Below are 27,677 nucleotides of genomic sequence, written 5' to 3' on the forward strand. Positions count from 1 at the left end.
TCAAGGACGCGTAAAACCTGCAGTTTGTTGCTGAAATGCATTTAATTAAAAAAAATATTTCAGAAAATCTATCATGTAAAGAAGTAGGAATGTCGTACAGTGATGAATAGCGATAGTTTCCATTATTACTGCATTATAGTTATAGTTATGTAATAATCGAGAACTGCTGGTGGAGAATAGTATATTGCATAGGAACCACAGCTCTTTTTTCATGTAGTGCCATCTAGTGGTGAGATTTGCGGTCCTATTCCGTTAATCGGGACATGATCGTTAATATCTCGACTGATATTTAAGAACCAATTAAGAACGAAAAGATATTTTGAAAAATATTTTAAACTAGAGAAGATGTTTTTGTTTTGATATTCTTCAGTGGTTTTGAGATTTTTTGACATATTCTTGAAGCTCAGAGGTGTGATATCTGGGTTTTCGTCCTTCTGACGCTGCAAGATCGAGTCGAAGAATACTAAGCTCCCAAGATGGAGAAGTATTAACAGGTAATTTAAATTATTTTTGCTTTCTTATTGTATTTTTTTAAATCTAATGCAGATTATCATTTACAATACTTTCTAAAAATAAGGAGTTCTTCTTTTGAAGAAGCTTGTTGTGCCGTTTAATGGTTCTCCCCCGTCTTTTGTCTTAATGCTCCTACTACACGTTTATTATAGGGTTTCTCTGGCGCATCCCACGCTTATATTTAGCACTTATATTTATATACATATATAACTATTAATACATATAAGATATATTAATTGTGGAAATTCTAATTACCTGGAATATCTTGGTGGTATTATTTTTGCTCTGTAGCATGTAACAATCAAGCTGTATTGATCGGTTTGCCCTGCCTGCTGCTTTCCTAAATATTGTATATATGGGTACGACGAAACGCATTTATATCTTTATTAAGTAAGATCGTTTATGCGCAACCTTTGTGTGTGTCTGAAATTCTATTTTAAATTATAATAAATTTTAACTAAGCAATTTAATTTTGTTCATTCTCATTTTCACACGCTAAAACTAAGGCTATTGTTTTGATATATTGACAAATTTATGGCACGTGCCGTAAATATGGTTTCTGAATTCGTCGCTTATTTGAAGGATTAATTTGACTGCCATTTTTCTTGAAGTTCGTAAATTGTGGGGAGTTTTGTCTTATTTACGTTTGTATTTGTTATCATAATGGCTACTCCAAAAGCGCAGTTGAAGGATGAGGTCGATATTTAGTTAAAGCTCTATGGTAATAAAATATCAGTTGGGGTATTATTTCAAAAATGGTTAAATAAATTTTTAAATATATTTATTGCTTTTATTATTTTGTCTTACTATATTGTCCTAAAAACAGTTTTTGAGTAATGTTAAATTTTTTTGAACGAATAATAATGTTGCTTATTATTAATTTTAATATTTTGAATATATATTATTCTTTGAAAGTATTTAATTTTGTAAAACGCTCATCCTTTTTTCAACTTGTTAAATTCATAGGTTTTTAATCAGTATGATTCAGAAAATGGGGCATATTTTTAATATTTAAATATTTATATTTTAAGTTCTACAGTTTACATTGCTTTTAATTGCATATACAGAATATTTTACTTAAATGAGACTGAGCATAATTTAATTGCACATCAAATAAAAAATATTATTGTATAAAATATCAGAATTGTAATTTTTGCTATGTACTGAAACGTATTTATTTTATTTCATATTTTTATGCTGATAAAAGATATTGTTTTATTTAAAACCATGAATTTTAGTTTTACTTCTGAAATAAGTATGAATTATATCTTATGATAAAAGTATAAGCTTCTTGATAATTAGTTATTTGTTCCTAAAATTCATAATATTTTTTTTTCTTCACGACTGATAATTTTACAACAGAGTCTTTTCTATATGGGCTGTTATGATGAATGTTAGGCTTGTTGAATATAAGGTGAATTGGCTTAATTCTTGAAATATTTGCTTCTTATGCTACCAATACCATTAAAAACCTTTTTATATCGAAGTCTGATCTATCTCATATTTTTGATATATATTCAAATTCAAGCTAGTATTTTATAAATGTTTGTATTTTATTCTTAGTTTTTAAAACATTTTTACCCCCCCTCCCCCCAAAAAATACTTGAATAAAAATATAGTAGTATGTTCAATTTTATTTATTTAATTTATCAGATGTAAATATAAAATTCACAATAAGAATACATACATCTTTAAAGTAAGCAAAGATAAACTGTTTACAAAAAATTAACTCATTTTTTAAATATTTATTGGAAAATGATTATTTTAATGGGGTAAGGTAGGTTTAAGGCAAAAGAGTTAAAAATGATAATTTTTAATTTTTTTAAAAATCCTTGACAGATGGCTACTTTTCCTTTGTGACTGTAAGTAAATTAGTCTAATTATCTTTCATTATTCATTACAGAGAAATATTTTTTTTACATAGTCTGGTTGGCAGCCATTTTTAATTATTTTTAATTTTTTAACCTGGAATTTAGTTAAAATAAGTTTCCTGATATTCTAAACGAGTTTCGGGTCATGATTAAAAGACAGAAAAGAAAGATGTTTGTAAAAATCTTAAAAGTAAAACGAAAAAGAAGACTAAATCCTGAAACAGTTGATGACTAAATTGTTTTTTTAAAGAGCAGGAAGTAATAAAGGAACATATAAATTTTATTTTGCTATTACTTCTATTTTCCCTCCAGGTAGTTCATCCGTATTCATGTCCTTGTTTTAAATAAAATTGGGAAAAAATCTTAAGATGCTAACTTCAAAAGTTTAAATCTATTTTCTCTTCTTTTATAATTTGACTTATTTACTAATATGAATTAAAAAAAAAAGGACAGCTAGGGATATATTATTTAAATTTAAAATATTTTTAAATTCTGTAAAATTAGTAAAAGAAAAAAAAAATAGTTGCATTATCTAATCTGGTCTTTCTTAAATGTAGAGAAAAAGTTAGGAATATTCATTTACTTTTACTTATAACTATTTTTTACCTACTTTAATAAGAATTAAATTTAATTTCTGTTTTTGATGTTTTATTAATTAAAAATTAATATTCTAGATAATCATGGATATTCAATTCACATCCAATACACTTTTTTGTTTCAGGGCAAAGTCAGATTGTTCCAGCTAGTTTACAATATTTAGCCATTTTAAATGGAAGTTTTTTTGTTTTTTTTTTCAATACTAATCTCCTAATGTAATATAATTCTGACTGCTGCCATAGATTTAAAAAAAAAAAAAAAAGCTCATGAATTATTATGTTTAATTGGGAGGGGTGATCTTATAAGGTTTGTGGAATTGTCAGTGTTTAAATTTCATCCATTGTTTATTTGGGTTTGTGTGTAATATCTAAATCATGTAACAATTTAGTTCAATTTTCTTTTAATATTTCCAATAATAGAAAAAGTGCACTTATAGTAGAATTGGGAGTGAGTGGGGGTGGAATTGTGTAATTCTGAAATTATTCTGTATCCAGTCTTCGCTGAGTATTGTTGTTTTCTTTTGTCTCTATTTCCTCCTGCTGAATATATTCATTTATAATACATTTTCTTGTGCTTTTTTTTCATTCTAATGATCTTGTAAGAACTGTCAGAAGCATAGCATCAAATATCTTTTTTTATGACATGACATTTGAAAACAAAATAAAGAAATAACTAATGATAAATAAAAAAAAATAATTAAAAAAATATCGAATTGTTAAATGTTTGAATTAATCTTTTTTTGTATCTGAAAATTATTATTTTGATAAGTCTTACAGGTGGTGCTTTCAAAATTTATATAAGTCCAATATTATTTTGTGATCCTGTTTAAGATCACAAAAGAAGTTAAAATAAATAAATATGGCTAATTTTCAAAATTCAACTTAAATAAAAATATATCATATAGTATGATTCTAGTATCACACATTGTGTTTCAAATGCTGAATAAAATATGTTTTAATGAATACAGCTACTTAAGGAGCATTAGTAAGTGCATTCACATTAAAAAGCACCACAGCAGATGTAATTTGAAATATGCAGAGAGAAAGTATTATAATGGCCAAAATGCTCTATTTCAAGATTTTAAAGAATCTCTTTTTAGAACTCCTTCAATTCCTTTCTCTTTTCTTGAAGTGTCTTTGTGATTGATTTTATAAAATAAAATCTTTATCAAAAACATTAAAAAAATATTAAAAAGTATAAAGTAACTCTGAGTTAGAAGTAACATTCTAAAGACTCAGTGAAAGTTGATCATGCTCGAATTTTTTTTTTGTGTGTATGTGTGTGTGTTAAATTTATAATTCCTTTTGTAATTTTCTTTATATTTTTAAGCTTTGCTTCACAATAGTTTTTTTTTAGCTGACTTTAGAAACTCAATATTTTGTAAAAAAAAATATGGAATTAATTAAAACTTTTTTATTTATTTATATTTTATAAGGAAAGAGAGTATAAAAAATCTTGATATTGGAAAATAATTTATTGACATATTAAATATGATACTTTAAAATATTGGTTACATAGATTAAAATAGGTCTTTGTTTGTAGAGATTCTTTAACATTTGTGAATGAAACTCGTTAAAAATTTGTTCTTCTCTTAAAATATTTTATTATAATTTGATTAACTACTACTTTGTATTAATCTATGTTGTAATTGCTTTCATTTTTAAGAGTTGTGATAGTTTTTCTTTTTCTCTTAGAAATAGGATCAGTATTAAAGTTCACTGTAAAAGGTTTCACAAAACCTTAATACAAGGCATATGATAAAATTGTTATGTAAAAATAACTCATGAATTAGGATTTTAAATAGATATTGCAATATGATTTTATGTTTTGATAAATTTGAAACAATTCGTGATAATATTTATGTCATGAAAATCAATAAAACAAATGCTTATGGCAGAGAAATTTAAAAAAACAAAAATTCTTTTCCATCCGTTAAATTTTTAAAATAATTTTCTTTACATATGAATGATTAATTGTGGAAAATTATTCATAACTAGATGGAATCTACATTTTCTCATACCACACGATTTCTTTTAGTTTGCTATGTTAACTAAAAGATTTTTAATTAGAAGTTTTCAGTGAACAATCTTTGTCAATATATCTAAAACAATTTAACATTTTTTTTCATTATTTATTGCCAGTTTAAAAAAAGGGTCTTCTGTTATTTACTGACTATTTTTAAACTAATTCAGCACGCTTTTCTTCTTCTTTCTTTTTTATATTTAATTTAAACTTTGATTGGTTCAACAATTTTATAACTTTAAAGCTCTATTAGTTTTAAAGTTATAAAGCTGTGCCCTGTTCATAAAAAAAAATAAATCAAAATCTTTTTTAAGTCTTTGATAGAATTTTTAACCCTTGTGTTCATTTTGTATAGTATACCATACATACAACTTTATAAAAATATACTACCTCTATAAAATAATTTTTATAAAGTTGTATGTATGGTATACTATACAAAATGAGATGCTATACAAATGAGGTATAATATACAAAATGTATAGCTACCTATATACATTTTTTTTTCTTTTCTTCAAAAAAGCAATTTTGCTACGATAAGGGTTAAAGTCTTAAATATTTTATCTATGAAATTTTAAAAAGATATACATAAAAATTTGAGCTAAAAATGCTATTTTTGAGTGAAAGTTGAAAAAATAAAAAAGCTATTTCGGGGTGTTTAGATTACCCCTAAGCATACATATAATATTAACCTTTGGCATGAATTATCTAGCGTTTTTACTGAATCTATCGTGTGATCCTTGGCGAACGAATGTTTTGGCGATTAATCCAGGCATGCAATCAAAAATATCCATGAATCGTATTTTTTTTCAGACGTCTTCTCCCCAGCTTAGTGAAACAAAAATTTGTAATAAATCTACAATTAAAGTCACAAAATCACGTACCAAATGTGATATATTTAAGTCATTGCGTTTTTGAGTTATCGCGTTCGCATATTTCTGGAAGTATAGACAAAAAAGTTTTTTTTTTTTTTTTTTTTTTTTTAACTCGGTAAGGTTTTGAGTTCGAATTCTTTTGAAGATTTGATCGTTCTATACTGTGTGTATGAGAAAATAAAAGAAAAAGCGATTAAATCTGAAAGAAAATAGCGATTATCTTCTATTTGATCTCTGAAGAGTGAATTTAATAAATCGCCATCCATATAGAATAATGAAATGGGAGACTTAACTCATTGATTTTTTCTATTTATTTATGCTCAGGTTTATTTGCACAGCGATAAATCATTAGTCACTATTTGTAATCAAAACAGAATTTGAGACGATGGTGGACGATTATATATATATATATATATATATATATATATATATATATATATATATATATATATATATATATATATATATATATATATATATATATATATATATAGGAAGGAAGGAATGAGGTTTGTTTTCCGGCGTATGCTCCTGAACGGATTCTTAGCTTGTTCCGGGTTCACAAAAATCAAAACTCGAATATCACAAAAAATTTTTTTAAATCTGTCAGAAGCTACAATATATATATATATATATATATATATATATATATATATATATATATATATATATATTATTTGTCAATATATTTCGATTAATTATATATATATTGTTTGAAACAATGCTTTTATTATAAATAAGCTCAGTTTTCGTTTTTATTATAGCTTAGATCATTCTTGAAAATAAAATTCTGGAATATAATTGAAAATAAAAGACTATTTTAAATGTGTTCTAATATATGAGATTATTAATTGTCACTTGGCCACTCAAAAATTAAAAATACTGCTAAATAATATTAGAAATTAAATTCTGCTGACGTAAAATTTTTGCATTCTTTGACATTTTATATTGTCTGCATTTTCAGAATGTTAAACAGATTTTATTGTTTGTTTATTCTTTTCTGCTGCAGGAGCATGATGAGTGACGAAACACCTCTCTAGGCAACAATAGGCTATTATCTGAATTAATAATTTATGATAAGAAAAATAAAGAAATTTTGAATTAGGTAATAAATAGAAAGTTGTGATAGTAATAAAAGAAGATTTTAATAATAATAATAATAAATGCTTGCTCTGCTTAATTTCCTCAGATATTAAAATTTCAGTTCATAAATATAAACAAATATTGAAAAAAAAAAAAAGAATAAAATGAAGTTCGAAAATAATTGTAGGGTTGCCACAACTGCTGCATTGCAAGAGCTCTATCATGAGCAAATTACTTTTAAAATATTATAAAAATAGTAAAATTGATTTTTTTTTTTTTTGCTAATACCAAGTTTATTATTCCTACTCAAATTTAAATAATATAAATTATGTTCTGGCTCTATTTCATTAACTAAATGTAGTGTAATTTGTGATCAGTGGATGAAAAAAAGACATACTGTGTGTTTAATTGTGGATGTTAATTAATTGATGTGTTTCCAAAACAAATGTTAATTAATTGTTATTCTAATATACTTGTCATGCCAGAGAACGCCTTACATGTCACTGGTGAACAGTAGTTACGAAATATTAACTTTCCGCATGCATTTTAGTATTTTTACTGGCTCTATTTTGTCATTCTTGGCGAGTTATTTGGCAATTATTCCCTGGCATGTGTTAATAGTATCCGAAAATCGAATTTTTGTTTTAGGCACGTTTTTCCCAATCGATTGAAACAAACATTTAATATAAAACTTCGCTTATAATCACAGAAGCTTATACCAAATTTGATATATTTAAATCATAGTGTTTATGAATTATCGCGTTAACATGTTTCTGACAGTACAGACCGATAGTCAGTCAACCTGTTGTTGGTTTTGTTTCAAAATTTGACAGGTGTTTACTCTATAGATGTTAAATCAATGTTCAGATTTTTATGCATTTAGCTGTCTTCGTTTTATACTTATATTAACGTGATGTTATACTTATTCTATTCTATTTATACCTATATGTTAACTTATATCCCAACAGCCGACAGACGGACTTCCTCTTTACTCAGAATTTGATAGAAATCTGCAAATTTGTTGAAAAGACTATATGCCAAATTTCAACCATCTTATTCAAAGTGTTTTTGAGTTATTTTTGCCCCTGACAAAAAGATTTTTTTCAAAAAAAAATTTTGTTTTTTGAACTCAAGGAGGTATATAACGTGGCGATTCGTAAAAATGTCGAGTTCGAATTTTTTGACGATTATTATACTTAACTACGTATACCAGAAAGTAAAAAAGTACTTGTAAAGTAATAAGAACTGCACTAAAATTTAACGTTTCTTTTATTTAATGATCTTTCTATAAAGTCTTAAATTTGTCTCTTTTTAAATTTTTGTCTTCAAAATTAATCACTTCATCTAAAATCTCCGGGAATTACATTGAAGGATAAGTTATAATTAAAATTGTTAGGCAAAATAAATGGGAGAAGATATTTATAGTTACGGTTCCATATTGTGTAATAGGATCTAATACATCTATCTTTTGTTCCACACGTGTATCTTTGAACGATTATAAATAAGTTAATTAAATATTCGTTAATAAATGCTTGATGAACTTGGTGCAACGCTTTATATCAAAATTTTTTCATTGTATTTTCTCAATATTTTTACTAAAAAGCAATTGATAGAATTATGTATTTTCGAAATTTCTGGGGCATTTGGGATTTAATGTTTATTTTATTCCGATGCCAGATTAAAATTCAAATATCAATTAAACTATATATATATATATATATATATATATATATATATATATATATATATATATATATATATATATATATATATTTACAATTATTCTTCCTATGTGTTTGAGGCCGCAGTGGCCTGGTGGTAAGGTCTCGGCTTCGGGGCTGGACAGTGGCGTAACTAGGGTGGGCAGGCAAGACACGTGCCTTGGGCTTAGTTACTAGGGGACGCAAAAATTAAGGAATTAAATCATTATATTTAAAAAGAAAGGAGATTTCTAATGAAATTCTTATTCCCAAAATTAAAAAATAAAATGAAAACGGTTTCAACAAAGTAAGAGAAAACTGATACGTTTAAGTAAAGCCAAAAGCTTGCCTAATTGATTATTTTATGTGTTAATCAGAGTAAATTTTGACGAAACTCGTAATAGATAGTTTTTTTTTTTTTGTTTTTTTTTTGTGATAAGCAATAGTTTTGCTTTCTGATTCTGGTGAAAGCAACGAACATTCGAATACAGTATAAGTATATACTGTATAAATTTCTAAATCTTCAACTAAAAATAACATTTCATATAAAATATCATAAAAGAATCGATTTTTACTTTCTCGTATACGTAGTATAGAGAAAGTATAATAATAATCAAAATATTCGAACTCGAGATATTTACGAATCTCCACGTTTTAGATCTCCCTCAGTTAGAAAAATACATTTTTAGAAAATGTAAGTCTGTCTGTTTGTGACAAAGTTAACTTAAAAACGACTTGAGCTAGACGATTGAAATTTGGTATACGGTCTTTTCACTAAATTTGCAGAGTTCTGTCAAGTTTTGTGTAAAATCTGTTCACAGGAAATCTGGATGTTCGAATATAAGTCAACACGATAATTGCAAAACGAAGAGAGCTAGATAGATAAAATTAGGTAAACAGATTTAACATCTATAATTCGATACATGTCAAATTTTGAGTCGCATCCAACAACGGGTTGATTATCTGTCGATCTGTACTTGCATGAAAACATGATAATTCAAAATCGCAAGTGAGAAATAAATCGAATTTCGTATGGGATTTTGTGACTGCAAGTGTAGTTTTGTGTCAAATTTTTTATTCATGTGGTTTAGAAAAACATGCCTGAAACACTAATTCGATTTTCGGATACTATTAATCGTAAGCTGGAGATTAATCGCCAAATAACTCGCCCAGAATGACGCGATAAATCCACGTCAAAGTTTAGTATTTTGTTGCTGTTGTTCACCAATTTCATGGAAGTTGTTTTCTGAGATAGCACCTTCATTAGAGAGTTTTGGGAAAAAACACCCGCTGATTCAAGTGTCACAATAAACTAGAATAAACTGGAAAAGTGAACTAAAAATTGAATTATGAATGTTAAAAAAATACAGTTTTGATTTAAAAAAAAAAAAACCCAAAGCATAAATACCAAATAACGATTGGGAACTTTATTTTACAGCTTTTTTTATTGTTACTGACGTTAGAAGAAAGGAAAAAAATACTGGCAGCACCAGACTATATGTAAATAATTCCGAAAGCTATAATTTATTTTCATTATTAGAAACCCTATTAGTCAGCAAGAAAAGAATTAAAGTATTCTGGAAGATTGATCCTTTGAATTATGTTTATGAATGCAAAAAAAAACTGGAAATAATTCTTCTTGCTTATTAATTATCGGTGAGGGATTGGCGATTTGATTGCGAAAATAGGATTTTCTTTCTTCAAACTTTCTATAAATAGCGTAAACAGATGGTTATTTCTTTCTCGTAAGTTAGAAGCGCTCGTAGGTTATCGCGTTTTGATGCTACATTTGGCGAGTTTTGGCCCTTTCACTGCTAATTAATACCTAATTTTCATTGAAAATGAAAGAGCTTCTTTTGGCAATTATAAGCAATAAAAATCTATGTTATAATTTAAAATTTTTTAAATAAATAATGTAGCATGATTTTGTTAAAAATTTTCAAATACTTTTTAAAAATTTGTTTTGCAAATAATTTTTTTTTTTTTTTTTTGAAATCACTGTGAAATTATTCATAATTTGCGAGTCATATCAATTCAAAAATAATACTATATACTAATATCAAAAATAATACTATAATTTTCGTTTAATTGCACTTTATATCTTTGCACTCCTCAGTGTAAAAGATCAGAAAAAAAAAAAAATTATGATCTCATTTCAAAAGAAATAGAGAAGGGAGTGCAATCTTAGCATTTGCTGTGGACGCCATTTCATGTAGGTATACCACTGGGATCGGAGGATTCCTGGTTCGAGACCGGATTCCACCGAAAAAGAGCTGTGCAAGAGGGTGTGGTACGCACCAAATCCGTTGTGCTAAATGTTCTCCCCCTGGTATAGGGCGGAAGTTTAGAGAAGAAGGTGCCAGATCAGTCTCGTCCACGTCATTTGACCGCAATTCAGAATTACGAGGTCCGCTCCAATGTAGCCGTAGTGTTACTTTAAAATGGGATGTTAATACAAACTAAACTAAATTTTATATGATTGCCATAAAATCAGCTTTTCCACTCATTAGCAGTGGAAGTGACCTTCGGAAATAGGAATTTTGCGTAGCATTTTTATGCATACGAACGAAGCCGCTGTACCCGCAGCTTCGCTTGCATCTATTTGCTTTATATGTATATAAGAAAAATCTAAACACCTACGCTTCTCAACTTTAATAATTATTATTCTAAAAAATCTGGATAAAAAAAGTGTTAGTGTGAGCGTTTCATTTATACATTAAAATTTTTTTTAATGCCCCTCCCTGAATCTGGCTACATATGATTGGCAGTGGGAGAAACATGAAGTTTCTAGATCCTTAGTAATGTTTTTAAAAGATTAAATTTTAATTTTAAATCTTTAATAGTAACCATTATCAGACAAAAACGTTTTGGCTCAGATACTTAATAGTTTCTTTTCTTTTAAATATACTGATTGCAATTTTTAGAAAAAAAAAAAAAAAAAAGGAAAAGAAATCCGATTGTCATGATTTCCAAGAAATTGGAATTAATATAAGTCAAAACTCTTTAATGATCGAATAAGAATTTGCAGATGGCTTGTTGGAATTTGTAAGAACTGTTTTTTGGAGACAATTTCTCACAGGTGATATTAATTTATGGTTAAGATTATGTCTGTTTCATAGGTTTGTTCTATAAGGTGAATATTTCAAACAGTTCAAGAGAATATGGTCAGTGCCCTTTTCATGCTTCGTAAAAATTAGGATCTAGTCTAAATTATTAAATAAGATCAGAAAAAATTAATTTTTTGTTTAGTTTAGTTCACATTTTGAAGTAAGGTTTTCTGGTAATATCCATCGTATGATTCCAAGAAATATTACATGCCTTGGAGTTGATACTAGTAAGATTTTTTTTCACTTATTAAATTTTTAGGTATTCTTTGAATAACTCTATGGTTTGAAAAATAATCTTTTCAAGATTTAAAAGACAAACATTGTTCTGTTAGCAACAGTAATTATTTTTTCTGGAACTGAGAAGCCGTCAGTAGCTTGACGGTGCCCTAAAGATTCGATCGTAAAAACGGAATCAATGGATAAATTTGATAAAACTGAAATATTTAAATTTTTAGTTGCAATAATTATGCATTTTAATATCAGTTTACTAAAATAGAATTCCAGGTAATACATAATGAAGATAATCGGCAAGCAAATAATTTTCACCGTGTAAGAATCAGTGTGAGTGTTGGGAATGCCAACACACATATATGTAAACATAAATTTTTAAAAAATATATTTTAATTCATTTTATTTATTTTCAAACAGAATATTATTCAATAAATTCAAACTAAAAACTAGTGGAAAAAGATTTATGGTATTCTAATTGGATGTATTAAAATTTAAAAATTACTAAAACATGAGACAAAATTAGGTCAACCAGCAAGAAGAACTGCTGCAACTTTAAAAAGCAGTTTTTAAAATGCGTATTAAAAGATATAACGTAACAAATTCAACTAAAAAAAATAAAAGTAAAAATGTCCGAAAAAAATATCGTCTGCATTGGTAAAAATATGCGAATGATCATTGTAATGAAGCAGTAACTTAATACTTCAATGAAAAAAAATATATATATATTGATTAAAATGTGTTTAAATTAATTTAAAAATTTATTAAAACAGATAAATATCCGTTTATAATAAAATTTATGTCACTAAAATACTAACTTTTTAAACTTTTAAAATTTTTGGGGTCAGATAACCGTAATTTCTTTTATGATTTATTTCAGTCTCTTTAAATAAACTTTTCAATTGATCAGTAAAACCTTCTAGATCTAAAGAAACATGAGTATCAAATTTTCGTGTAATTCGCCAGATGTGTGTGTGTAATTGTAAAATGTTCAAACATACAAACGAGTAACAAATAGGTTTTCAATATTATATGTCGAGATTACCCACCTTTGGCAACTGAGACGTACCTACATAAAATGACACCTAGAGAAAGTAACAAAACAGCTCGCCTCTCTCCTCTTTTTTAAACTGCTATCCAGGTATTCTTTTCCTTCTAGGAAAGCTTTATGTTGAAGTGAATTCTAAATAACTATATCTTAAAACATTTTTGTACTAATATGCCCTAATATTCAATCAATACATCTAATTATCCATACAGATTAATTAAACTGTTTATAAAAATAGATAATACAGCAATTATAAAGGCAATTGTTTGCAAATATATATATATATACATAGTTTAAATGTATAAAAGCCTTTAAAATTACATTTTAGAATATTATGATATATATATATATATATAAGTGATTATTTCAGAGAAATAACATGAATATCAGGAATATACGTAGGGGCCCTTGCAAACTTATTCGACTCATAACATGATCAATGAAATACATATTCGTTATATAGTATAATTAAAGTTTTACATAACTATTCGAATTTCTCATTTAAGCATATTTTATAGAAATATAAAGCATAAATATATCAAGCATTTCCTAAGGAAACGTAGCGAGATTTTTTTGAAATCTTCGAAGCAATTTTAAAACTATTTAAAAACATTTCTATGGTATATCATTATAATATCCCTTACAAAGGGAAATGCCATCTATGTTATTAAGGCGAAGATTTAACCAAGGCGAGCTTTCACACAAACTTTTAAGACACTTTATTATTAAAGAAAATATATTTCAAGCATTCAAAAACAAAATTTGCCATCGAATTAAATTTTTAAAAAATAATCCAGTCATAGAAAGTATTGGAAAAAAAAAAATCTGTGTAGAATACTGGTTAAAATATTTATTTTTTGTGCTAAATAATAAAGAAATTTAAATTAATTTTTTAAAAATTTAAAAAATTATTTTGAAATTAAATAGGTTGCGAGATTAGAATGCGCCATATTTTTAGAGGAAAACAAAGAATTCATGAAGGAGTACTTGAAAATATTTTGAATTTTAATTAACTTTATATCAGTATAGCAGTCCAATCAGATCATGTAACTGTATAGGAGTTATTCATTTAATTATTAAATGTCAAATACTATACAGCAGTTATATGATAATAGTTTAAGAATGAACACTGAATCGGTATATAAAAGTTGTAGTCCCAATGAAGAAATCATTTTCAAGTTCAACGCTTAAATTATGCAGTGGAGGGGAATCATTTTTTTTATGGTGTTCGGATTCAGATTTATAACGAAATAAATTCATTCTAATCTCAAAAAGTGGCAGGAATATCTCATCAAAAATTCATTATTTCATCACATCAGTTTTTTTTTTCCTTGTGTGTGTAATATCTGTTTTGAGCATTTTTATTATTAATGAAATTTATTCGGTTTTTCTCTTTCAGTTCAGTTAAGTTTACTGCAATTGCAGATAATTTATCAACTATTTCTTCGAAACATTAATCTTTCTTTCTTTCTTTTTTCTTCTTTTTTGTTATGTGATGATTTGTTGAATAGAATGAATTCAGTTTTATGAAATATGCTCGTGTGATTCTTTTATATTTATTACAACGATATATTTTGTCTTCGCTTATTAATTAAAAAAAAAAAAAATTCTAACGTTCGCATCTCGATTGCCAATGTCAGATATGATAATTGTGTACGGAACGGAAATTATGTTTCGAAGCTATGTTTATGTTTTTGGACTTTTTGAAATATCTCAATATACCGAGGTATTCAAGTGGAAACCAGCGGAGTGGTCTCATATACTTTCTAATAAAAGAGAAAGCCTTACATGTTATTGGCGTATACTTGTTACGAAATATTACCTTTCGGCGTGAATTTAGGATTTTTACTCAATCTATCCGTTCATCCTTGGCGAGTTTTTTGGCGATTAATCCCTGGCATGCGTTAATTGTATCCAAAATTCGAATTCGTGTTTTAGGCACATTTTTCCCAACTGATTGAAACAAAAATTTGACTCAAAAAACTGCATTTGTAGTCGCAAAAATTCCATACCAAAGTTAATATATTTGAGTTATTTCGTTTTTGAAGTATCGCGTTTACGTATTTCTGAAAGTACAAACTGACATATAATCGTGTGAACTATAGACCCAGAACTTTGACAGGTGTTTACACTATAGATTGTGAATCTGTGTACTTAATTTTATCTAGCTCTCTTCGTCTTTTAATTATCGTATTAACTTATGTTCGATCAGCCGGACAGACATACTTCCTCTGAACAGATTTTACTCAAAATGTGATCGAAATCTGAAAATTTATAATAAAAGTTTCGTACCATATTTCACCTGTATGGATTAAAACGTTTTTGAGTTATCTTTGTCACAAACAGTCAGACGGATGGACATTTTCCAAAAATGTGCTTTTCGGGCAAAGGAAGTTTTGAAACGTGGAGATTCGTCAAAATCTTGTTCGAATTTTTTGACGGTTGCTGAACTCTCTCGATATTCCGTGTACGAGAAAGTTAAAAGGAATGATCATTTTTGTTTTTAAGAATTTTATTTTAACTCTGGACATTAAGAGCTGAAGACGAGTATTTTTTCCACCTTCAATGCAACTAATTTATTTCACAATTTTTTCGCCTGCTGGTAGTATGGCATTCTAATTATGCAACTGTTTGATATATAGCAGCTTGCTTAAAATATTGATTGTAATCTATCTAAATATATAAAATTAAAAATAAATTTTCTTTTTTGTATATTTAAACCGTATACAATTCCACACTCTCTTTGATAGAATCGAACGAAATTTGTTACACGTGTTCCTTAGTACCTCGAATAGTTAACTGCGCTATTTAAAAAACTTCGCCCGCTTCTAAAAGGCATGGAATGGGATTAAGTAATTTATAATTTTAGGTTTTCCGCCATAAAATGCTTTTATATTACCTTAATTTTTTTAAAAAATTAGTCTTATATTGGCATGAATTTCATCAGCACACACTTATCTTCTAACCTTTAATCAATTTTTCATCAATTCCAGTTTTTTGTACGATTAATAAGTATCTGTACTTTGCTTTTTCAAATATATAGAACATATAGATAGTGGCGAAGCCTGGTGCTGTTAAGTCTCTTATGCATAATTTGGGGTTCATGACCCCTCTCCCACACAATTTTTTTTAAAGCATAAGAGTGTGACAAACATAGAAGCTTTTGCTGTTTTAATAAACTTGCATTTATTCTGTTTATTGTATTCTACAGTAACCCTAAAAAGAATATTTTCTTTCTTTTCCATGTCGCTATGCAGCGATATTTCTTGCCCTCGAATTGTGATTAAAAGTTGCTATAAGTGGAGAAAATTAACATCTTCTCATTTAAAAAAAATTAAAATAGAGTTATAACTCCCGTAGCACATTCCCTTAGACGAAAATACTTGAAATTATTTCAGTATGTAAATTTCAGTTTCTAATAATTCCACAGTCTTCACGACCATCTTGTTGATGAATTATATAATAATTCGTTGTACAGTGGACGGCTACTTAATGGGATCACGCTTACTATTATCATTCGCTTTATATTATCAAAATCTTCTGGTTTGAAATCGGCGTATTCAAATGTATTAAAAAAAATGAAAATATATGTTTAGTGTGAGCATCATGTCATCAGTTTGAAGCAGAGAATTGGCTGATCCCAATTGTGAAAAAGTATCTCGGAAGTCATTTTTCCCATGAAACGGAGTTTCACGTTTTTTTTTTTTTTTTTTTTTTTTTTGTCTACACTGGAGTGTTCTAAATTGGTTTAAAAGTGACAACTAATTTTCAGACGTGGCTTGAAATCTGTTAATAAACCACAAACCACTATCGCCTGCGATTGAATTGCGAAAGCAAAATGAATACAAAAGAACTGATTGAGGTTTAAAGATAAAATTCTTAACAGAGATAAACGTTTATTTAAAATGAATCAATGCAACACCTCAGCGCAGATGAAAAATTCACAACTTGGTATAATCTTGAAAAATCGTTTGGTCATTTGTGAGGAAGTTCAAATAAAAAACATTGAATGATGGGCTATGAAAATTGAAAATGTTTTAAAGGGTATTCTCCACCGAACGCCGAAATGAGTCAAGCATTTGATATTTTGAAATTCAACATGTTGCATCATTCAACAAATTTAAAACAAACAACAATTGGAACAATTTATAAGTGAATCGTTGAGGAAACTGAGAAAAAAAAATTGAATTTTCAATTTTAATCTAATAAAATAAAAGACATTTCGTTGATTACAGAACTATATATTTTGTATAGTTTTGAAAAGTCCAAAATTTATAGATTTTCTTTTAATAATCAATCTAACATGTATTTCTGAAACTTGTTATTGTTTATTGCGCAATAGTATTAATTTTTAGATTATTTATCAAGGAAAATATCACATATTTTGTATATGTTCGTTATATGATATTTATTAGTATTTTTTAAATTTTTATTATAAGCATATTAATTAAGTTCACTGTAAATTAATATGGTAATAAATTAAGTTCACTGTAATGATCAAACCTGTGTTCTTATATTATGCTGATTTTTTAGTGATTTTACTCAGATTTTTTTAGGAGGGGGGGGCTTGCCAATTTATGGTAGTGAAATTGAAAATTATCCTATCACAACACATATTCTATTGGCCATAAAAAAATATTTTAAGAAATAAATATTTTTCTGCTAATTTACAATTAAAATAAATAATTTATCCTGCATGTCCAAAATTTTCTATCGGATCTAAAAAATTTTTATGAAACAATCTACTTTATTTACAAATGACATCTCGAAACTTTTTGTTGTTAACACCTCAGTTTCTTTAAGGAATACTTGTGGATAAACGGTAATTAATGAATATTTTTAACTGTTATTTTCGAAAAATTCATTAATAGTCCTGAGTTAAGTGTATTTCTTCCCCTTTTCCTCCGATATGATAAAAATATAGTTAATTTTATTTAATTCCGTTTTTGTTATCAATCGGTTTATTTTATCAAGATTCTAAAATATAGAAAGGATCACATTCAGCGACATCTATTGTAAATGCATGGCATGACATAAGGTTATTTAAGTCTAATCAGTGGTAGTGGGCACCCGAAAACGTTTTCGAATATTCTCTAATCCAAATGTTATCCTGTAGTGAATAGCTTATAAGCCAGGTAACAGCTACGTTACCCGAGCAATTGTTTTTGTATTGTGGTATGTTACTGGGTTCCGAACCACAAGGTCCCAGGTTCTATCCTCGCTCATCACAATCTTCCACAATCCCAAAGAACGTCTTGCATAGTATTGACGTACAATAGTTACTACATATTAAACATTGACGCGAATTTGGCTTTTTTACTGAATCTGTCATTGAATCTGCGAGTCTTTTGGCGATTAAACCTTGGCATATGGTTAATAGTATCCGAAAATCGAATTTGCGTTTTAGATGCATGTTTCCCAACTGATTGAAACAAAAATTTAACACAGAACTACACTTGTAATCACAAAATCACATATCAAATTTGATATATTTAAGTCTCTGCGTCTTTCAATTATTGCTTTTATGTGTTTCCGAAATTGTAGACCGACAGACAGTTAATCCCTTGTTTGATTTTGCTCAAAATTTGATAGGTGTATAGATCATAGATGTTAATGCCGTGTTTCGAATTTTATTTATCTAGCTCTCTTCGTTTTGTAGTTATCGTGTTAATGTGTATTTTAAAAACCGGGCAGACAGACTTTCTCTGAGCAGATTTTGCTGAAAATTTAATAGATGTCTACAAATTTGGTATAAAGGCTATGTTCAAATTTTCGAGTTATCTGTAACAGATAGACAGACGGACATTTTCCAAAAATGTTTTTTTCGAACTCGGGGAGTTCTAAACATACAGATTTATCAAAATCTCGAGTTCGAATATTTTGATGATTGCTTGACTTTTTTTATACTAGAAAGTAAAAATGCATCAATATTTCTTTTATAACACATTGTTAAAATAAATTCCAAAACTGAAATATCATTTGTTAGTGTAAGTGTCATACCAGTTGCAACTCAACTCCACTCCAATGTAATTAATTCAGATTTCGTTTTCACGATGTAAATATGCTTTCGAAACTTTCTATGTAAATATTCACAAATAAAATGTTCTCTCATATCACATCCATAGTAATTATTAGCCGCCTTTGGCGACTAGCCGGTTCGCCAATTTTAATCCTCGTTAAAATTTTAATAATTAAATATTTTATGTAATTCCCACTTTAATAGCTTCTTCATTAAAATATTTTAGATCTTCAAATTTTGATAGTCATATAATTCACTCATAATATTATACGTATAATTTATTCTTTAAATTAAAGTGGAAATGATTAATCTGCAATTAATCTAATTATATTTTTCATTTTGATATGAATTAATATGATTACTGAAAACAGAGTCACTGAGCATTTAAACCTTATGGGCACTAAAGAATATCTTTCTTAATTTATGTAATATCTCAAGAATTTGTCAACAAAATTTTTTCAGATTCATCATGAGCAGATCGATTAATTACAATGTTTAATTTTAAATGCAGCAAACACTAAAAAAACAAACAGAATTGTTTAAAGTAATCGGTCGAAAACAGATTAAAAAATTATTTAAAAAAACGATGTACTTAAACTAACATAAATACAATTTAATTACAAAAGCATACAACTAACCTAAAAATAATTTGAATCAAGTCCGCATCCCTTGAAAATACTTGTCAACAATCAGAATACAATGCGCATGCGTGAATTTTCAACGCCAATTATGGTAACGCAAATGCGTGAATTTTTCTATGCCAGTTGGGGTAACGCTATGCAGATTAGAAATTTGAAGATTACCGAAGTCTTACTCATTTGGCGGTGGGGGAATGAAGATTTTTTTGGCGGGAAAGTCAGTTTTTAATTAATAATTAAAATTTCAAAAAAAGGGACCGCAGGTGCACATTCCCTACCTCCAAGGTATACATGTACCAAATTTGGTAGCTGTAGGTCAAACGGTCTGGCCTGTAGAGCGCCACATCAAGAATACATCAAGAAATTTTAGGATTCAATAATTCTTAATTCAATAATTTCAAGAAGATTCAATAATTTCTTAAATGTTCCTTAATTTTTGTTACAATTCTCCATATTCGTTCTTTGCTAACAAACGATATTCTAGTTTTAGAATAGAATGTGTTTTTGCGTTGTGTTATCATAAACCAAGAAAATGAATGTAGTTGATATTAAGACCTAAATAATTTTATGCTATACACCGAACCCTTATAAGTGTGATGGTGATTAGTGATGGGAAATTGCATAATGAAATAATTTTATGTATTTTCTGTCTATTTTATAGAGAATATGCAACCGATTTTGATAAAATATTAACTATTCTTATACCGTGACTTGAAAATTCCATTCGGAAGTAGAAAAAATTAATTAGATTAATTTTCCCCTTCATCTTTTATTTTCGCAATTTTTCTGTGGTTTAGCGACAAAAAGAAAAAAAAAATCATAAATAAAAAATATCATAATGTAATTAAAAACGTAACTGGTCGTTTCCACTTCTAAATTTTGTGATACTTGTAGTTTAGCTTTATTTTTCTTATATAAACTACAGGAATATATATCCTTTTTCCTTAGTTTTCTGAAATAGATGATGCAATAGTAAATAATAAGTATTTGATGCACATGAATAAATATATATAATATCGTTTTCCAAAATTCAGGAAAAAAATTACAGCACAAATAAACTGATATCATGATAGAGACAATTTTTTTAATGTTTAAAATGATATAGAAATCAATTATGTTTCAATCACTTAATAATATTTTTTAAAATTATCATGGTAAAACAACAAAATCTCAATTTTTTTTATTTAAAATTTTAATAAACATTCAAAAAAGTCGCTAAGTATATTTATATCAAATTTGGCAATATCTAGGTTAAACAGCCTGCTCTGAAAAGGATCGATATGCACATACATTTATTGATGCACATACGTCTTTTATTTTAATAGAAATGTAACCATTGGGTATTTATTTCACTTTTCTGTACCACTGCAAAATTGCTTATAAAATAAGGACACAAAGTTTTTTTTTAGGCCATTATTTTATTTACATTTTGAAAGAAGCTCTGCAATGCACATTCTCTATAATTCCAATGCTTTTATTTCTAACAATTATATTCTTGATTTTTTTTAAATGAACTGTGGACTTTGAATAATGTACTATTCTTTGTAGTTATGTTTAATTATTTATTTCTTCCTTTTCAGACAAACTATTCTGGGAAAAAAATGAAGGGTAAAGGAGAAAACATGCCCTGTGGATCTGCCAAAGATTCAAATCATTCTGATAAAAATGGGGAGAATGGACATTGCGCATTTGAAGATTTGGATCATTCAATCCTTCAACACCCTTTTAATTTAGGATCAAATAATGTGAGACAGATACTGAAATGTATGCAGAATGCATCAAAGGAGGTTAAAGATCTTATCCTAAATGAATGCAATATTATATATGAATGCAAAATATGTGCCAATCTTTTTCGCAGCTTAGCCAATTTTCTGTACCACAAGAGATGCTACTGCAAGAAACATCTGTGTGAAGATATGCTTTTGTTTGATAACTTTGAAGAAGAGACTCAAACAGTTGTTGTTCAGCCAGAACCACCTCAAGAAAAAGGCCAACCAAAATCTTCTGGAGAGAGTGATAGTTTACCTCCAATGAAAAAATGTGCAGTTAAATTAGTTAAAGCTGATATTCAAGGGAAAAATGTAATAAATCCCATAGAAGAGCCCAAAAATTTAAGAAATAAAGGAGCCAAGGCAAAAGACCAACTTGAAGAGGATGGGAAAAAAGCTGCCAGGGCAAACAAAAATGAAAGTCCTATGATATCCCGAAGAACAAGAGAAAAGAATTCCATAAATGCCAGTAAAAGGGCTTTGAGAGATGCAGTTGATAATGAACCGCCTAAAAAGGCATCAAAATCATCTAACCGAGTCAGTGCAACCTCAAAATCATCTGATGATGGTGCAGCAAAACTTTCAAAAGAATCTAATGAATCTGAAGCTATGTCTGTTGAAATTTCGAAAGAAGTTTGCAAACCTGGGAAAGAGGAGACTAATAAATCTAGGAAGGAAGAAACCAGTAAAACTGGGAAGGAAGAAACTAATGAACCTGGGAGAGAAGAAACTAGCAAACTTGGAAAGGAAGAAACTAGCAAACCTGGGAAGGAAGAAACCAGCAAACCTGGGAAGGAAGAAACTAGCAAACCTGGGAAGGAAGAAACTAGCAAACCTGGGAAGGAAGAAACTAGCAAACTTGGAAGGGAAGAAACTAGCAAACCTGGGAAAGAAGAAATTATCAAACCTGGGAAAGAAGAAACTAGCAAATCTGGGAAAGAAGAAACTAGCATTGGAAAGGAAGAAACCAATAAACCTGGAATGGAAGAAATTAATAAACTTGAAAAGGAAGAAACTAATAAACTTGAAAAGGAAGAAAGTATTAAATCTATGATGGATGAAATAAGTAAATCAGGACAGGAAACTAAAACTGCTACACTTCTTCCAGAGGTTCAACCATCAACTTCAGAAGTTCCCCCAGTTGTGGATGTTGAATCTGAAAATGATCAGGCATGCAGTAATGAAGTTCCTAAAGAAACAATGAGTGTGAAATCTTCTGAAGCACCTTTTAATAATCCATTAAAGAAAATAATTATCAGACCTAAGCCTTTCGATGTCAAAAATAGCACTGTGCTAGATAATATTCAGAAAAATATGAAAGCAGCCAACAAGATAGGATTTACAAAAATTACCGATGCAACTGGAAAAAGTTTGCAGTGCTTTCCAAAAATTATTTTCAAAACCATTGATGGCAACCCACATGCTGTGTTCCAGACTACTGAGAGAAGTAAATCTGAAAGTATTACCCTAAAAACTAAAATTGAAAACTCTGTTGCACCAGATAAATCAGAAAATGAAAAATTAATAATTGTTTTAAAGAAAGATCCCATCATGTCTGCCTCTTCTGATTCTACAGGAGCATCTGCAAAATTGTGTAAAGAACAAAGTGAATTTCAAGTAACAAGACGAAAAAGACTTTCAGCCCGCGATGACTGCAATGTACAAGAGCTTAGATGCCTTACCTGTAATACTCAATTTACCTCACTTAAAACTCTTTATTTTCATATGCTGTCAATACATTCAAAGAAAAGGTTGTACTACCCTTGTCCATTTTGTAAGACCTCCTTTGTTCAAATGTATGGAGTTACGAGGCATTTAGTATCCGTACATAATAAGACAAAAGAGCAAATAAATAAATTACGTGAGGTAATTAAAAAGAAAAGTGTATGGAAAAAAGTTGATCCAAATGAAATTTCATCTGCAAGAATAGAAGAGGTAGTTTTAAAAGAAGATCCAAAACCTGAAATCAAAGCACAGGCTTCGTCTTCAACTATTGGTGCTGAACATTCTACATTGAAGACTATTATAAAATTAAACAAAAACCTAACACTGCATCAATGTTCAAAGTGTGGTAGAGTTTTTGGTAGAAAGTCGTCTCAAGTTAGCCATGAAAAATTTTGTATAATGAACGCAATGAAAACGGACACAAGTGATTTGGGTGGCAGCCCACCGCCAAATGTTTCTTTTTTATCCCTGTCGTCAAAAACAGCAATGGTTGACCCAAATTTTCCTAAACCTATACATCAAATTCAACAGCCTCCTTCTGATATAAGAATTAATGTTCGTCCTAAAAGGGGAGCAGAGAAACAGATGCATAAAGACTTTGTTAATAGTCAGACTTTAAAATGGAGGTCAGCAAATCGAGTGGACACTAACGCTAAAACGGCGCAATCAGCAAAAAAAGCCAACGCAAAAAGTATCGAGAAAAAAGTTTTGAACATAATGGATGTTGAAAACTTACTTTGTATAAAATGTAATAAAGTTTTTTCATCGTTTTCTAATTTAAGAAGGCATGTGGCAATTCATGTTGGTTGGACTCGTTTCAAATGCAAGTATTGTGAATATCAAGCTTACAATAAATCTCAGTGTTGGGTCCATGTTCAGAAAGCTCATGCAGTAAATGAGGTGGACTTGGAAAAATCAATTGTCAGTCTTAACACTACTTCTCCTGGTCGAAAGGCTGCATCAAGTTCACAAAGTAACCTCTCCAGCAAGAATGCTTCAGATGTAAAAGTGAAACAAATTCCTACTAAAGCCAATGGAATACCGAAAGTAAAAATTAGTCGAAAGAGGATAACTAACAATTATTCAAGGCTTTCTTCTGATAAAAAAACAATCTCAGCAGTCAAAAAAGTGGATAAGAAGGAAGAAAATAAAAGAATGAAAAATCAAACATATGAAGAAAAGAAAGAAATTTCTTACTTAAAAAAAGATAGAATTCAATATGCAGAAAATAAGAAGGAGGTAAATGAAGCTAAAAAAGAGAAGAATCAAAATTTAGATTCCAAAAAAGTGAACAATGAAGCTAAAAAGGAGAAAAACCAGAATGCAGAGAATAAAGACAGTGAAGCTAAAAAAGAAAAAAACCAGTATTCAGAAATTAAAGAAATATCTGATGTAAAAAAAGATAAGAGTATAATTTTAGAAAACAAATTTAACATTCAGGATATTAAAAGAGATAGAACTCATTCCATTGGTCCAATTTTTAAATGCAGTATACCTGAATATAAAAAAGAGGCCAGCAATTATAAGTCTGTGACAACCAGCAATCCTACAACAATTATACTATCCAAGAAATTTCCAACTCCATCCGTCCAATCCTTTGTGACCGTTTCTCCCGAATCATTGTCTTCCACTAAAACTTTTTCTTTGCGTTCATCCCCTCGGAAAATTGAGTCCAAAACTCCAGAAGAAAATAAAATGACAACTCTTGTGACAAGATCTACTGCTTATACGAAAGGTCCTCTGCAAGTCAAAATGACTATTAAACCACCTAGTGATGAAGAGGTTAAAAAGAGTGTGCCACAGTTATCAGAAAAGACCTATGCCAAAAAGGACAGATTGATCAGTGAATGGTTTCCAAAAAAAGATTTAAACTCGAACAGTGTTAGACGAGAATCTGCTCCTTTGATCATTGGTTTAGTTCCAGCTGCAAATTCTGGAAGCAAAAACCCTGCGATTTCTTATGAAAAAAGTAACTCTTAATTTCATTTCCTATTCAGATGCTTACTGCTTGACTTATTTTTGTTAAGTGCACGATTATTCTTAACAGAAAACTGTGAAAATGGAAGCTTCGAACTTGAAGGACTTTTTTTCGTAGATGATGTTGATTTTTCTGGCATCTAGTACAACTAAATGAAGTACAATTGTTTCATTTACAATTGTTTTTGTATGCTTACATTCCTTAAAATGAATTGTGATAAGTTATTTGCCGTGGAAAATTCATTTTTAGAATCTACTAATCAATATTATAAATACTTATTTGTGTGTTTGCTTGGTAAACAGCTTTGCAGTGTCAGACTTACCAAGTTCTCAACCATTGTCAGTGCTTTCAATAATTACTAATAGTAATTAATTAATAATGGACAGATTTGTGCTAAATTACTGTCAGAATATATTATTTATTTCTTTAAATCATGATGTTAAAAATGCTGTATTAAATAATGATTAATTGAATTTTTTTTCTTTTTTGTTTTGCCATTAAAAAAACAGGTTAGGTATTTTCATATTTGTTTCACTTCTATCAAATATAATAATTTGTCATCAAATTATTTATATTTCATTTTTTCTTAGTTCAGATAGTTTTAAATCTCTCTTTTTGATTATTAAAATCCCCCCTTCTTTTAGAATGTTAGATTAACTTTAAAATGGGCTACAGGGAATTTTTGAATCCTCATTTTGAAGTTGAACTTTCTCAGAATTATATTAAATAAAAGATAATGTGAATTTATAAATGCAATTTTTAATTTTATATGAACAGTTTTTTTTTGTGAGGGAAAATATTCTTTAATTTTAACATGATCTAACACACATATTCATTTATGTGTAAGTAATAGTTTATAATTTCATTTGGTATTGGATTGAAAGTTTTGGTTAGATGTGAAAATTGAATTTTTGCAACGTAACGTTACTTTTACAGTTTTTTTTTTTCTTTCTCCCTGGAATTTTGCACCCTATTCATTAGAACTCTTTAACTCATGCTTTGTTAATTGCATTGGTTTAAAGAATGAAGAAATATATGTGACAGTCAATATACAAATTTTTTTTATTCTAAGTCTAAGAATAATTTCGAAATATTACAATTGAGCAATTTACATTTTTTTTTTTATTTTAAAGAAATTTTTTAGTTTATCATATTTTACTAAGAAAAAATGCTTTGGTTACTGCATGCTTAAACATAAATCTCAGGTGTTTATGTCTAAATAAATTTTTATGTGTGTGGGGGACTAGTTAAAAGCCCAGTGAGTGTTTAGTAAAATCAATTATCAGTATTATATAAATTTTTAACAATTCAAAATATGATTAAATTTTAGTTACATGCAATACAATATTCTGAGAAAAACAGTTTCAAATGTCATTCTAAAGCCACCTTAAGATTCTCAAAGCATTCTTAAGAACAAGCATTTGTATATTAGCCTTAATGATTACAGCCTTTTCTGGTTAATATTCAAAATACTTCAGTTCAAATAAGCTTTTTAAAAGGATTAAGTTTTGGGAGGATTCAAAGAAATATGTAGTTTAACTGAATAATTTCAAATGTTTTCAGGTATCATATTTTTAAAATAATACATTAGGCTTTTATTTCAGTTTAATATAGTTTCTCCAAGTTTTGTATAAAATAGAATAACATTTTTGAAATTACATGGTATATAAAAAAATAATTATACGTCAAATCATTTAAAGGCTGTTGACTTGTAATTTATATTTTAGGTAGTATATGCTCTATGACATATCCTATCAAAAATTATATTGGAATAAATTCTGCCCTAATGGAACATGAAATACAGATTTGAAAAATTATTCCTCATGTGACTATTATCATCTGAAAATTATTTTATTTTCCAATTAACAAATTCATTAATTATTAAATCTTTTTATTACTTAGTTTTGTTTAAACAATGAAACTGTGAAAAAACATTTTATATATTTTAATTGATTATCCCTATCTGTCAGGTATACTAATTGAATAATGGTTTTATAGTTAGATAAGTCTAAATTGAAAAACTTATATTATTTTCTTAAATTTTGTTTTGATTATTATGTAATACGTTGTATATAGTTATCTGCATCAAACCTTTTCTAGTCAGGTTTGAATATTTATACAGTTAAATTCATAAGTTAGCAGGAAGTTAAAAAAAGTACAAACAAAAGAACTTAAAGTAATAAAAACTTTTTCGGCAAGATTTTCCAAACTCCTTAGAATTGATAGAAATTTGAAATATCTTCCTTTAATGAAATATAGCAATCTAAATTCTTTATAGTTTACTTTGGGAGAATTTATTTTTAACGAAGCAAAGCACTGGAATAGTGTATATTTTCAACTTTTGAAAAATAAACATATGTAAAAACATGTATTTTGCTTTCCTCTGTATAAGTGTTTAAGCTCATGTATTTCAAATAATACACATATAAATATGTATATACTGTTTTACAAGAAGGAAACTATATGTAATTGTGCATTTATTCTCCTTTGTATAGTAAAAAATACTG

The 27,677-nt window shown here is 28.2% G+C and overlaps 1 protein-coding gene across 2 annotated transcripts; it reads left to right on the forward strand.

Annotated features, from left to right (window-relative positions):
- Positions 1 to 27,639, forward strand: LOC129976689 (uncharacterized). 2 transcript variants are annotated; one of them, XM_056090394.1, is made up of 2 exons: positions 1 to 494; positions 21,279 to 27,639. In XM_056090394.1, the coding sequence occupies exon 2, from the start codon at positions 21,300 to 21,302 to the stop codon at positions 25,170 to 25,172; it is 3,873 nt and encodes a 1,290-aa protein (XP_055946369.1). In that variant the 5' UTR covers positions 1 to 494; positions 21,279 to 21,299; the 3' UTR covers positions 25,173 to 27,639. The 2 variants fall into 2 exon arrangements, with proteins under 2 accessions (XP_055946369.1, XP_055946368.1); XM_056090393.1 differs by lacking the exon at positions 1 to 494 and adding an exon at positions 1,138 to 1,234.
- The last annotated feature ends 38 nt before the right edge of the window (positions 27,640 to 27,677 follow it).

The sequence above is a fragment of the Argiope bruennichi genome, chromosome 7, assembly GCF_947563725.1.
Source record: "Argiope bruennichi chromosome 7, qqArgBrue1.1, whole genome shotgun sequence".
Classification (NCBI taxonomy): domain Eukaryota; kingdom Metazoa; phylum Arthropoda; class Arachnida; order Araneae; family Araneidae; genus Argiope; species Argiope bruennichi.